The 14,503-nt window shown below is 57.6% G+C and overlaps 1 protein-coding gene across 3 annotated transcripts in view; it reads left to right on the forward strand.

Annotated features, from left to right (window-relative positions):
• EVC (EvC ciliary complex subunit 1) overlaps nt 1-14,503 on the forward strand; it is a 73,692-nt gene that overhangs the window by 29,925 nt on the left and 29,264 nt on the right. For all 3 annotated transcript variants that reach the window (XM_042984966.1, XM_042984967.1, XM_042984968.1), the window contains exons 9-11: nt 3,557-3,773; nt 6,227-6,375; nt 8,643-8,741. In XM_042984966.1, coding sequence (XP_042840900.1) covers nt 3,557-3,773; nt 6,227-6,375; nt 8,643-8,741 — 465 coding nt within the window. The remainder of the gene's footprint in view (nt 1-3,556; nt 3,774-6,226; nt 6,376-8,642; nt 8,742-14,503) is intronic.

The raw sequence follows: 14,503 nt of genomic DNA on the forward strand, positions 1-14,503 counted from the left end.
AAGTGCTCTGTGACCCGTAACACCCTAGTCACTGTGGGGTTTCCCAGAGGTGGTTTTGGCCTTGCCCTGCACACTATGTACCCATTTCCCCCTTCCTCTGACCTCGGAAACTCATGCCCATGCACCCACCCAGGTCACACCCAGCTCAGAATCCTGTAGCAGCCACCCGGTCCTTGGCTCAGAGACCCAGCAGCTTAGACCTACGGAGCAGGCCCTGCGCCTTTCCCACAACCACTCGGCTTCAGAGTGTGGCCCACAGACCAGTGGCATCCGTAGCCCCCAAGACCCTGTTAGAAATGCAGCACCTCCCCACCCGAATCAGGATGTGCATTTTCACAAACGCCCGCGGTGCAGCAGCTGTCTGAGAACATAGCATCATGTCCACATACGATCTCCTTTCCCTCCTCGGTGCTGCTGGAAGGTAGGCCCGGCAGATACTCGGGACGAGCAGAGCGGGAGCCAGCTCAGCGACCCGCCTAGGATCCGCGTGCTGTCGGTTGACATCGCTGAGCCTGGGCAACAAGCTTCCAGCTTTGCCGTCCAAACCCTTGTGAATTAGATTTTAATTTGATAAGGCTGCTGATACTAATGCTGATCAAAAGAGAAAGACTTTTTTTCCCTCTTTTTTTTTCTTTTTGTTCAGTTATCATTCTGCCAACAGGATATTGATGCAGAAAAAAAAATGTATCCTTAGCTGACTCCGGCCCAAGTATTAGCCAGTAACTTCCAAATAGGAAGAAGGGAAGGCACTATCCAGGCTATCAATGTGTCCTTCTCTTAGCCAACATTTGATGGGCACCTCCTTGTGGGCCTCCTTCTCTTACAGAAACAGTGTTACAGACTGGAGCTGGAGACCTGAGCTCACACCACAGCCTTGCTGCTTGTTAGCTGTATGTATGACCTGGGGCAGGTTACTTAACCTCTCTGTGACTCAGTTTCCTCCTCTGTAAAGTGGGGAGTCAGAATAGCACCTGCTCTGAGAATGTTAGAGAGTGGATAATACGTAAGGCCTTTAGAACAGATCCTAGCACACAGGAAATGCTCAGTGTGTGTTAGCAATTAGACCCCTGGGGCCACATGCCTGCAGGCAAAGGCCTATGATCTGTTTCTACAGGAGAGCGAGGCTCTGCCTGCATCACAGGTATCAAAAAACAGAACAACAACAACGGCAAAAATCCCCAAAATAGTAGCTTCTTTATGTTGCTGATAAACTCCCTAAGGATATAAGTTCTTGGGTCGGTGTCTGAGCATTTTGGCCTGCGCCGCTGGATCTATAATGTTCACATGGCATCATGAGTGTCAGACTGGTAGGGTCCTGGGAAGGACCCCAGAGGTCACCAGAATCAATCTCCTGGGATGTTTGACCAAAAAAGCTGTGCTGAGATCGGGGCACCTGGATGGCTCAGTCGATGAAGTGTCCGACCTCGGCTCAGGTCACGATCCTGAGGTTTGTGGGTTCGAGCCCCGCGTCGGGCTCTGTGCTGACAGCTCAGAGCCTGGAGCCTGCTTCAGAGTCTGTGTCTCCCTCTCTCTCTGCCCCTCCCTCGCTCTCTCAAAAATAAATAAACATTAAAAAAATTTATAAATAAGCCGTGCCAAGAGCAATGTGGGGGCTTGTAAGATAATTATGCCGGCAGCTTGCATTCATGAGCACTTACTATGTTCCGGCTGCTATTTTAAATACTTTACATGTTTTACTTAATCCTCACAGCAGCTCCATAAGTTTCGTGTCCCAGGAGGACTCTGTGCCCATAGTCTGCTGCTCTGAGAGGCTGAGTCAAGTTCTAGCCGAGGCACCTGTCGAGTTCCCTGCTACACTCTCGGAGCAAAGGGGACCGGTCGCCTCCCATCTGATGCCCCTCTGCCCGTGCTCGCCTCTTTCCACTGCTGTCTTTCTTTGAATATACATCCGGAGGTTGTGCTGTCACTATTGAGCGGCAAGGGCTCACCTTGCTACCTCAGAGGTGGCAGTTGCGGTGGCTGGGGGCACTGCTTCCTAGTGTCGCCCTGTCTGGGTCCTTGCAGAACAGAGCCCTCCCGCCAGGCACACGGCCGCCCAGGGCTTATCCTCTTGCGCCCCCTAGTGCTCATGGGCCTGCCGGCTGCTGGCTGGTGCCTCTATAATAGGAGGAGAGGAAGGTTCAAAGCCACTGTCCTTGGGCTAGTTACGTGGCCTTCCGGAATAAACCTCAGCATTCTTGTCTGTAACTGGGGGATCCTTATCCTTGCCCTGTTCTCACGTTGCCAGAACACAGACCCGGTCTTCAAGGGCTCTCAGTCCGGCCTGGGACTGTCCCTTGTGATTAGCTCCTTAAAGACAGAAGCACGGAGGAGGGGCCCGGTGGGGGGGGGAAGATCAGGGAGGGCACCACACAGCCCAGCCAGTAAGGGTGAGTAGGACTAGCAGGCAGAGGAGAGGGGGTACGGAGTGTGCAAAGGCCCGGCGGAGCTGAGAGCCAGGCACGCAGGGCAGCCCGGTGCAGGGAGGTGTGTGGACGAGGCTCGAGACAGAAGTCAGGCCTGGTCCTTGGGGACCAGGGGCACCATGCCCTGGGGTCAGACTTGGTTTGAAGGCAGTGACTGGAGGGTTCAGGCCAGAGGACATCTCTGTGTGTGCATCTCAGAAAGACCCTGTCTGCCACGCAGGTGCAGAGCACAGGGGGACGGCTGGAGGCTAGGACAGCAGGACACGAGTGACCGGGGCCTGAACTGGCTGTGACTGGAGCCAGCGGGAAGGAGATGGAGAGGGGGTCTGAGGAGGCAGGATTGCAGGCGTGGAGGAGGAGAAGGGAGCAGACGCTGACTCGGGGCTCTGCCGGGGCCCTGCCCGGGTGGGAAAGGCATCCTTCCCCCGGGATCTGGGGCCTCCTAGACACAGCAGCACCTCTCCCCTGGTTCCATTGGCCTCACACTCATTCTGTCAGGTGAGCAGCTACCCTCTGAAGCTTCCGGATCCACAGTGTCCCGACTGGCTCTGGTCACTTCCTGCCCTGGGGAAGTGTCTTTTCCACGAGTCCTGTCCTAAGTGATGACATTGCGGTAGGGCGGGGCCGGGCCCATTCTAAAGTCTGACCTCGAGGGAGCCGCTCATAAAGTCAGTCTTACCTTCCAAGGTCTCTTCAATCCCCGCGTCTCAGGCTCTCTGAGGCTCAGAAGCCGAGGATTCCTGTAACCTTTATTATTCCTTCGCCTTATTTTTCTAGGGCTGCGGAGGCCAGAGGCCCAGCTGACTGGGGAGGGGTGGGGGGACGTAAGAAAGGTGGATGTTCCTCTTGGGCCATGGGCACGGATTGAATCCCTTCCCGGAAGAGCAGCCCCGGAGGAGGGCTCTCTGTGTACTAAGTGCTTTCTGTATACCACCCCGTGTCGGCCTCTCCACACCCCCATAAGGGGTGATTTTGTCCGCATCCAAGGGGCAGACACGGGAGGCTCAGAAGGACAGCCCGGTGGTCCGGCCTCCGCTCCCAGGGAGGTATGGGCACCAGGGTGGACGCAGCCCGTGGCCATCAGCAGACCTGTGCCACAGGGCGCTGACCCAGGGCGTTTCCCTTCCCAGGACGCCCTGGAGAGAACAATGGGGCGGGTGCACATGGCAAAGACGATCGAGTCCCTGAAGCTGCAAATCCAGGAGGAGACCAGATGCCGACTGGCTGCCCTGTCCCGCAGCCTGGAGCTGCTGACCGTCGAGGGGAGGCTGTCCGGGCGACAGAAGGAGGAGCTGCTCGCACAGCAGCACAAGGCCTTCTGGGGAGAGGCGGAGCGCTTCGGCAGGGGTGAGTGAGCGGTGGCCTGGTCCGGGGCGCAGCCCTCCCGCGCCTGGGAGGGGGTGGTGCGGGGTGGCCCGGGCCTGGGAGTGTCAGGAGACGTGGAGCAGCGCCCGGGAGACCAGCACAGCCTGCGATGGCCTTTCTGCCCCTGGAACCACATCTCGTAACTTCTCTGAGGCTTGCTTGCCTTCCCCATAAGGTAGCATTCGATACAGGCCGCCCCTGGGGTCGGGGATTGCCCGCTGCGTCTACTCCCCAGTGATCCGGGCTGACGGAGGCCCCAGGGTCCTGCAGGAGAAGCGCCTGGACTATGCAGAGCACAGAGGGGCGTGGAAATGCCCAGAAAGGACACATGCCACTCAGCTGCAGCCTGCAGCCCTACGCAAGGCACAGGGCCCTGCTTAGCAGGGCAGGTGTGGGCGGGCAGTGGTTGAGCATGTGGGGCAGGAGAGGGAACCTGATGTGGCTAAGGTGGGCCCTGGGAGGTGCGCAGGTTAAGGTTCAAGGCGCTGAGGGCATCGGAGACCCAGTCCAGGTCACATCAGTAGGAAAAAGGAAGCCACGTCTTTTACCTGTGGGGCACACGCTGCCCGCACCCGCTTTCCCGGGCCCTTGGCAGAAGAGCTCACGGGCGGCTCTGTGATGGCCTTTGCCTGGGGCCGTGATAGTGGCCGGGCAGAGGCTGGGGCCTCTCTGCCCTCAGGGTGTCTGCCGGGCATGGGGCCCGTGTGCTTAACAGTTTCCCCAGCGGATTCCAACAGCCACACGGGTGTGGACACTGTCGGACCAGGGGGTGTCCAGGTATCTTGGTCACCTCGGGCCACCGTAACAAGATGGCACAGACCAGAGGACTCACACGGCAGACATTCCTTCCCTCCCAGTTGTGGGGACCCTGAGGTCCAAGATCAGAGCTCCAGCCGCTCCTGAGAGACCGTGCCCTGCTCGCAGATGTCCACCTTCTCCCCGGGTCCCCACATGGCAGAGAATGAGCTTTCCTGCACCTGTTCCTCTTCTCATTAAGGCCCTGGCCCTATGGGATTAGGACCCCAGCCTCATGAACTCGTTTCAACTTAAGTGCCTCTGTCTAGGCCCCGTCTCCAAATGCAGTCATGTGGCGGGCAGGGCTTTAGTGTATCAATTTGGGGGGATGCAGTTCCGTCCATAGCATTGGGTTTCATCGCAGCCAGGGACCTGGTCCTCTGTCTGCAGTGGTTCATGTCCCCTCCACCAAGCCTGCCCGCTGCCCTGGGGAGAGGGGGCCAGAGGGCAGGCACTCAGTGCTGGGACCTCAGGACTCCAACCAGGCCGTTCCACGAGGTCTTTGTGTCACTCGGTGTCATGGCTTCTGTGACCACGTGGAAGCCTGCCATTGGCTGGCTGGAGCTCTGGACTGTGTAGAATGAGCACATCTGGCCTTGGGGGTCATCACACACAATGGCCTGGGCTTTACCAGCGGAAAGAGGCCCCAGCAGCAGAGAGTGGCAGGGACAGGACACACAGCCCCCAGTGATCAGGCTCTGTTGAACTTGGACAAGACAGGGGAGGCAAAGAGATAGTCAGGGGGAGATTCTCAGACAAAACCCAAGGAAGTGTGCTTGTGTCTCAAGTGTGGAAGGTTGTGTGTGTGTGTGTGTGTGTGTATGAAATGCTGAAGCAAACATCTCCAAGGACTGCAGACCCCTGGTAGCCTGGCCCCCATGGACTTTTCCAGCCTCAACACTCAACATCGCCCCCATTTGGGGAGAAGGATCTGGCTGCCTTCTCTGTCTCCTCTCCCGGGATCCTTCTCTGGGGTCCCACACTGCCTGTCATGCCTCATCCTTCCCACCCCACCACCCCGTCCCTCATCCACATGGCACTGATTCTCCCTAACCCTTGTCTCAACCTCTCAGGACCAGGAGCAGACTGGGAGCAGGGCTGGGTCCTGCTCCTGGGACGGCCCCAGCGCCCGGGGCTGTGCCACACTGCCGGGCTGAGTGACCGGGGGCGGGGTGGAGGGTGGTTTTAGACCCCGGCCTCTCTCCCTCCTGTAATCTCCCCCATCAAGCAGAGGCCCTGCCCTTGGGCTCATCCTCCTGGTTTATGACTCAACTACAGTCTGAGATGTCACTGTCTCCCAGCAGACCCCGTCTCTTCTATCCTGCCCTACCACCTGTCCCTCCCTGCGTCACCCCCACCTCCCTCATTTTGCCCCAGGAAAATGCCTCTTCTTCGTCAGGTTGGCCGGCTGCCCTGCACAACAGCTAAGTGAAGCCTCGTGTGGTGTCCTGAGCACTGGGCCCGAGGGGAAGTGGGGGTCCCTCAAATAATGTGGGACCAGGAGCTCCTAACATTGGCCTTTTGGAAGCACACGTGCCTGAAAGATCAAACCGTGTGGCTCGTCCTTGGTGCCGGCAGGAGACAGGAAGGTCTTGCCGGGAGAGTCACCTGCCATGTCCCGTGGCTTATTTCCATTTCAGAGTTTGTGCAACGAGGCAAAGACCTGATTAAAGCGTCGCTGGTCCACCAGGCAGAGGGGACGGCGAAGCTGAAGCTGGCTCAAGAAGAGGAGCAGAGGGGCTTCCTGGCCGAGGCACAGCTGACCTCCGACCCGGCCGAGTTCCTCCAGGTAAACCTGCTCCTGACTCCCCACCATGTCCACAGGCACGGCCGTCCTGGGAACGGCCACGCAGGTTGAGTGCTGGGGCTTGGTCCTCATGACCGGGCCAGGAAAGCCAGACGCTTTGACATCTGCCAGGCACGAGGTCAGCTTCTTGCCTCCACCTGTCAGCCCGGTGACCTTAGCACGTCCAGGGGCCCCGGGGACCGTGCCTGTGAGGCTGAGTCGGCAGGACCAGGGAGGTGGCCACGCTAGAAAATGCCCTTGTCCTGACGAGGAAGGGGACGAGGAGACTCGCCGACAAGAGACAAGAGGTCACTGTCCTTGAGGGCAAGGAAGTGAGCTGTCCCTGGCATAGGCTGAAACAACCCCGGCTCAGGTTCTCAGAGGGAAGAAGACCCTGCCTTTGCCCCTGTGTTTCCCCGCTAATGGGCGGGGCCGGGGTCTGCTTGTCCTTCCTGCACGGTGGTCAGGCCGTTGGGCACGGGGGCTGCCTGGAAATGGGTTGGAACACCGACTCTGCTGCTAGGGGGCCAAGTGACCTTGGACGCATCGCTCACCCCCCAGCCCTCAGCTTCCTCATCTGCACACTGGGAGTAATGGCACCTACGTCATGGGTTGTCAGGGTCCAGCGAGACTGCTTGTCTGGTCCCTTCTGCTCTGCATTGGCCTGTGGTGGACCTCATCTCGGTGTTGCCAGGGGGATCGAGGGACGGTGACCCACATGGTCACAGGCACGCACCGCCCCCCCCCCAGGGGCACCTTGAGGGCAGCGGCAGCTCCCCAGTGAGGAGCCGGGAGAGGAGACCCTCGAGAACAGAGGAGAGGCCCTGAGGTCCCTTTAAGGTCCAGCTGCCCCCTTCCTCAAGGAGCCTCCTCCCAGGTCCCTTCCAGGCAGTAAAGCGGGGCAGGAGCTGTTTCTGTCCTCGGGAAAATGTATCAGAACTAAGAGTGAAAGAGGCTGCGGTGCCTGGGTGGCTCAGTCGGTTAAGCGTCCGACTTTGGCTCAGGTCATGATCTCACGGTTCGTGGGTTTGAGCCCCGCGTCGGGCTCTGTGCCGACAGCTCGGAGCCTGGAGCCTGCTTCGGATTCTGTGTCTGCCTCTCTCTCTGACCCTCCCCCGTTCATGCTCTGTCTCAAAAATATATCAACATTAAAAAAATTTTAAAAGAGTGAGAGAGGCTATGATTGTACTGGCCCCTCCGCCAACATCGCATGGCACAGGCTGCCCAGGACCTCAGCCCAGGCCAGGCACACGTTGGTGCTCAGGAGACATGGGTGTGGGAAGAACAGGTTGGACGAGTGTGTAAAAGGATAGATGAATACGCAAGTGAATGAGAAAAAGGATAAATACGTGAATAAAGGAGTGAATGAACGGATGAATGAATGAATGCAACTCTCACCCAGACCCAGTGTCCTTTCTTTTTCTGGTCCCTGCCCCTCCCTCTCAGCCCAGCTCCCGCTCCACGCCAGGGCCAGATGGATTCGTACCACCTGGTCCCAGCTGCAGCGGCTCCTAGAACCCCAGTAGCGTGGGTTCCCCGTCTTCCAGGGAAACTTCCTCGTCCTTAAAGACTCAGCGTACACGAGGAGTTTTCCCCTGTGGACCCTCCCTGAGAGGAATCTTTCCCTCTGCCGCTATGACCTGCCATGCCTCCCTGATCGTGTCTGGGACCCCCTGATGCACCCCTGTGTCTGCTCCCTGCCCTTCTCTGGGCTCGTCAGGGCGGGGCCCAGCCACGTGGTCAGGGTGGGCCTGGCTGGTCACTGACCACACTGACCTCTCATGGCCTATCTGGACCGGCCCTGCCAGGCGGTGGGCTCCACTGGGTGGTCTCCCAGAGCCTGGATGGTGGTCCCCAGCAGTTTAGTCACAGAATGCTGTCTGGGTGGCTTGTGGCCAGGCGACCAAATTTGCAAACTGCAGCCACGTGCTATCCCTGTGCCTCTGGTTTCACGTATATACATTTTTTGAAGTTTGTTTATTTATTTGGGGTGGGGCAGGGGAGGGGAAGAGAGAGAGGGAGAGAGAGAATCCCAAGCAGGCTCCGCGCCGACAACGGAGAGCCCAATGTGGGGCTCGAACTCACGGACCTCGAGATCATGACCTGAGCCGAAGTCAGACGCTTAACTGACTGAGCCCCCCAGGTGCCCCTCCTTGTATATAAATCAGGGATGGACATCCTTCAGATCTGAGAGGCAGGGGTCCTTTTTTCTAGAAAAAAAAAATCAGCATTGTCTCGTGGGATTGATTCAGCCCCTGTTTTACTCACAGGCTTTTCACGAAGTCCTGGAGAGACAGAGGTTGACCCAGAGTTACCTGGAGGAACAGGAGGACGTCAGGACCACCGAGGCCATGGCTGTGCTCTGCCAGGTATGTGGCATCACGGAGGGACCTTCAGAGAACCCTCAGGATCTGCGTGTGCGTGGGAATCTCACATCCTTCAGCCCGGGGCCCCAGAGATGCAGGTTTGGGTCCAGCCCCGGCCCTCTGGCTGGGCACACGCCTGCCATGGGTCCCTCCCCACCTCATATACCAGAAAACCTTCTGTTTTCTGTGGAGCTCAGGGCTCTTTCCTCCAAGTGTCCCTAGAGGCAACGGCCTTTGGAAGTGAGTTCACCCAGGATGGAAAGTAGGCTGGCTTTTGTGGGCGTCGTCAGGGTAGAGCCGTGACGAGGAGGGAGCGCGAGGCCTGGCTCAGAGTGCCGGCACCCCCCACCCCTTCTCACTGGACAACCTCATGCAGTTCCGGAGGAGCGGGGCAGGGGGATCCCCGCTTGCCTGGAAGGCTGGCTTTGGGAGAACAGGCGTGCGCACGTGCCCTCCAGAGTGACAGGGGCTCCGGGGGATATGGTGATCACTGAGACACAGAGCGCCTGCCTCGGGTACACACCCTGAGCTGCTGGAAAGGCAGAAATGCAGACATGTCGTCGCAAAGGAAGTTGACAAGTGGCGTCATGATGGGTAACGTGTGAAGGGTCGACACCAGACCCAAAGTGCCTGGGTCGGCGTCCTGGCTCTTCCCCTTCCTCACTGTGTGGCCTCCAGACTTCCCTGGGCCTCTCTGGTTCCCTGTTTCCCCGCCTGGGCTATGGGGACAATGACAGCCCTTCTTCTTGGGAGTGGCGTGAACACCGAATACACGGGGGGCTGGGGAGGGCCCTGAGGCAGCCGCGGGCATCTGGGACACACCCCCTCGGGGCTGGCTCCCCTTGTAACATCCCGCTTTCAGGTACAGGGAGGGGGCATGAGGGATGCCCTGGGGTTCAGGCCAGGTCGAAGACAACTGTCTGTAGGAAGTGATGCCTGAGCCAAGCCTTAAGGGAGGAGACAGGCCCTGTGGACGAGGAGCTGGGGGGACATCCCAGGCCCAGAAAAACGTGTGAAGGCGGGAAGTGCAAACCCTCACCGTCGTGGCAGCTATACTGGGTGAATAGGGTCTGTATGAGTCAGTTCAGCTGCTGTAACGAAGTGCCCCAGACAGGGGAGCTTAAACAGAGGATGTATATATCATCGTATATACCGTTCTGGGGGCCAGAAGTCCAAGATCAAGGTGGGGGCGTGGTTGGGTTCTGTTGAGGACCCTCTTCCTGGTTTGCAGATGGCCGCCTTCTCGCTGTGTCCTCACTTGGCCTTTCCTCTGTGCTCATGGCGAGGAAGAGTACTCTGGTGTCTTCCTCGTGTTAGGACATCAGCCCTGTGAGCTGAGGGCATCTCTTATAACCCCACTTAACCTGCGGTGTCTCCTTGAGGGCCATCTCCAGGTACAGTCACATTGGGGTTAGGGCTTCTGTATTTGAATTTGGGGGACACAATCCTATTCATAACGGCACCCCCCAAATTTCAAGTTCCCCTGGAATCCCCGAATGTGACCTTGTTTGGAAATAGGGTCTTTGAAGATGTAATTGGTTGAGATGAGACCATAGTGACTGAGAGGGGCCCTGGATCCAATGACTGGCGTCCTCATAAGAAGGGAGAAGGCCACATGAAGATGATGTCAGGTCCTGAGCGAGGCAGCCACACGCCTGGAGCACCGGGGGCCACCAGAGCTGGAGGAGGTGGCAAGGACCCTCCGGTAGAGCCTTTGGAGGGAGTGCTGCCCTCCAAGTGCTGCCCGACACCTTGGTCTCTGCCTTCTGCCTTCACAGCCGTGAGAGAATCCATTTCTGTTGTTTAAAGTCACATGGTTTATGGGATTTTGCTATGGCGGCCACAGGAAACTGATACAGAAGCCGATCTTTGTTCCAGGCAAGCTACTGTCTTCAGTGCTTTCTGAGTATTTGATCACTTAATCCAAATGAGAAACCTGTGTGGTGAAAACTGCATTTTCCTTCCTATGCAGATGTGGAGCTGGGAAGGGTTTTCTCGAGAAATGTGCAGGGTGGGATTCAATTAGTCAAAGTCCCAGACCCCCCAGGCAGGAAACGAACAACCTTGTCAGGACTCAGATCCCTGCGCGGGGAGTGAGAAAGCTGAGTCCCAGGCCCACCCTGGATGCTAACAATGCTGTGTGACTTGCGTTGGTTACACAGCCTCCCTGTGCTGGCCCCACCGTCCTGCTCAAGTTCTAGAGTCAACGAGTAGTGAAGACGGGATTTAAAAGAAGTCCTTCTACCTTCGGTGCTGATGTTCTTGCCACGAAGCGTGTTGCTCAGTGTGGGGGCCGTGTAGTAGTGACATCCTGGCTGTGGAGCCAGACGGCCTGGGTTCTGATCCCAGCCAGGCTGTTCGCCAGTTACGTGATCAGGAACAGCTTGTCTGACTTGTGCCTCGGTTTCCTCCATCCCAACGACACTCCGATGCGGCAGAGTTTGAGAACCGCTGTCTTGGAGGGGGTGGGGTGGTCCAGTGAGCTGACACTCGTGGGGCAGCTGCTCTGAATGCCCCGCCCCACGGCCCCCGACCCCCCCTCCGGCAGGCTGACACTCCCTCTCTTGAGCTGGGATTGGAGGCGAAGATCTTTCAACCGAACCCACTTTCCTTCTCCATAAAGCAAGGACGAAACGCCCGCCGGTCGTTGCTGCCGGAGGAACGGGCAGCGCGTACGGAAGTGCCTGGCCAGTCTCCGTGGCCGCCAGGAATTACATTCACTTCAATAAAGGTCTGTGGTGACACCGAAGTGACCACAGCCCCATCCCTCCAGTGGCGTCCTTACGATGTTATGCATTTGGTTTTCCTGCACTTGGGTCTGGTTGCCGGGCCTGTGAGAGCTCGGGCTGAGATTAAAGACCCGCTTTATTCTAGCATCAGGGAGAGGCTGTCCGGTGCGAACCAGGGGTGACACCTGCTGGACTCTGTGCCTCTGAGGCGGTCCTTGGAGGCGCACGGCACAAGAAGGCCCTTGTGACTCCGTGCATGTGCGTAGCTACTTGTAAAGGACGTAACCAAAGTCCTGTGCCAGCTTGTCTCCCAGAGTTAGTCCAGCCATGTTTCCTCGGATCCATTGTTTTTAATGCTTATTTATTTATTTTGAGAGAGAGCGAGTGAGAGTGAGTGGGGGAGGGGCAGAGAGAGAGCTTGAGAATCCCAAGCAGGCTCCGTGCTCTCAGCACAGAGCCCGACGCGGGGCTCAGTCTCCGGAACTGTGACATCATGACCTGAGCCGAAATCAAGAGTCAGACGGTTAACTGACTGAGCCACCCGGGTGCCCCCTCAGACTCTTTTTATCAGCTCATGTTGAACCCTTTGGTTCCAGATAACTTTGGTTTCTTTTATGTTCCTTCATTGTGGAAATCGTTGCCTTTGGTTATTGGGAATTGCTTTCCTGGTATTTCCGGAAGGAGAGGTTGAAGCCCTCAGGTGGACTAGAGAGAAGCTGAATGAGCCGGTTAAATGCTGGCAGAGCCATTCCTCGCTGGGTGACCTCGGGCAAGAGCCTTAACCTCTCTGAGCTCACCTCCTCGTCTGCAGAACGGAGACGGAGAACATTATCGACCATTATGGCAGCAGGAGAGCAGGGCTGGGGCCTAGGGCCCAGCACACAGTAGGTGCTCAGTAAATACCTCCCTGGCTACCCGACTGCTGAGCACACTGAACAGGGGATCTCAGGCCCCAGGCTGAGGAGCACAGCTCTTGCTGCAGAGTGTGAATCTGGCTTCCTTGCCGACTCGGGGAGTTTGTTCATTCCTTTTCGTTCAGTATTACTGAGCCCTGTTTTGTGCAACCTAGTCAGCTGCAAACCAAATAAATAAAGTGCTCATCTTTGCAAAGCTCCGGGGCCAGCGACAAGCTCGGGGATCCAGCAGCAGCACGGGGGCCAATGCGGCCGCCGCGGGAGGGCAGGGGAGCGTGACGTGGGCCGAGGTCGGACAGCCTCCACCCAAGGGCCCTGCAATCCATCTGAAGACATCTGCACTGACATCGGAACAGCATGGGAAGCCACTGGCGTGTTTTGAGTAGGGAAGTGACTTGGCTCATGTTTTGCGAGGATCCCTCTGGCTTCTGTGCAGGGAAGGCACTGTTGGGGGGCAGAGGTGGAGGCGGGGACCTGGGGACGCATTGCGGCGGTCCGGGGAGGAGACCATGGGGGCCTGCACTGGCATGGTGCGGGTGGGGGCGGCGAGAAGTCTGGGTCGGGCTCTGTTTTGATGGTCAGCATCTCATCTCCTTTGTTACGACGGGAATAATAAGCTTTCTCCACAGGACTAGCTATTCAGAGGCTTAAACAAGCTCGCACATTCGCCAGGCCCTTGGTGAGCATTCAAAACATATTATCGCGACCGCGGTCGTCATTACTGCCTGCCCGGGAGGCTGTGTGAGCACAGAACATATGCAGGACATGATGCGCCTTGCGGTCTGGCTGGCTCTTCCGCAGGCCCAGGCACCGGGAGTCGTCATCTCCCCTCTCTGGGCAGGACGTCGATCATGATGTCACGGGCACGGAGGCTGTGCGATAAATTCGATGACCACCTGAGGGTTCTCAGGCTGCAGAGAAAAGCGCATGTTTCTAAATTCTCACCATCGCTTGGCCTTTAAACAAATGGCACATTCTCGGTGAGACTGAGACAGTGGCCGCTGAAGAACATGTCTCGGTGCTTCGTGGAGAGACGGCTGGAACGAGCCCAGAGTCGTCCGGGTAGTGATGGGCACACGGCTGGGCTGCCACCGTCCCCTTCCAGGGTGCCGCGTCGACCTACTTGTTGATTTGGATCTCACTCCGGACTGTCCCACCTGTGCTGGGTCTGCTGAGGAGTGTGGTGGGACGGCAGCCTGCCCAGCCTGAGCCCTCTCTCAGCTTCCGAGTCTCCCCCCAAGAGTCAGGGCTGAAGAAAATAAAAGCAAAAATGAAACTGTCCTCAATGAAGGCAGCAGTGATCATTCTAGGCGCCCAGGGAGCGTTTGGGAGGAATCCCCAGACACCCTCAAGCCTGAAACCAAATGCAAGTTTGGGGGTCCCCAAGTCCTCGAGAAGGACTCCACGGAAAGCTGTTCTGCCCACGGTTACGGTTTATTCCGGCACAAGCATGCAGAGCACAGTCAGCGCGTGGGGCAGAATCCAGGGCTCCCATCCCGACCCTTTCAGGTGTCCTTTCCCACCGAGTGTGGACGGCACTGACCCTCGCGGCATCACGCACTGCGTGTGGCCGGCCACGGAAGCCCGCCTGAGCCGTGGTCCGCAGTTTACCGGGGCTCAGCCACGCAGACCTGCCTGACCTCGAGCCCCAGCCCCGCCGGAGGATGTGCTGATGCCACATGGCCAGCTCTTTGCTTCGAGGCGCAGGAGTGGCTTTTAATTTCGTGCTATAGCGAGCATCAGTGCTTTAAAGTCCGCGTCCTATAATTACGCCCCCGGGGGTACCTGAGGGCTTGTTTTTGATGTCTGTTGTCTGTGGGGTCTTTGGTGATGTTGTCTGATCTCCTTGTGTGCCTCTTCGTTTTTTTATTATATGCCTTATTCCAAATGTGTACATTTATTTGTGAAAGTATTTTCAGGCATACAGTCATGTCCTCCAAAGAGGATTTGCCTTTGCTTCTGCCAGATGACTGGGCCTCTGGGGTTCAAGGTGACCTTAATTTGAGGTCAGGGCCTGAAATGTCCTGGGCCACCCCCATGAACTGACTCTGGGCTGCAGCTGTTTAAACCAGTCAGAGCCTGTTGCCTTCCATTGCATTCATGGTGGAGCTTTTTGGGTTCT

The sequence above is a fragment of the Panthera tigris genome, chromosome B1, assembly GCF_018350195.1.
Source record: "Panthera tigris isolate Pti1 chromosome B1, P.tigris_Pti1_mat1.1, whole genome shotgun sequence".
Taxonomy (NCBI): Eukaryota; Metazoa; Chordata; class Mammalia; order Carnivora; family Felidae; genus Panthera; species Panthera tigris.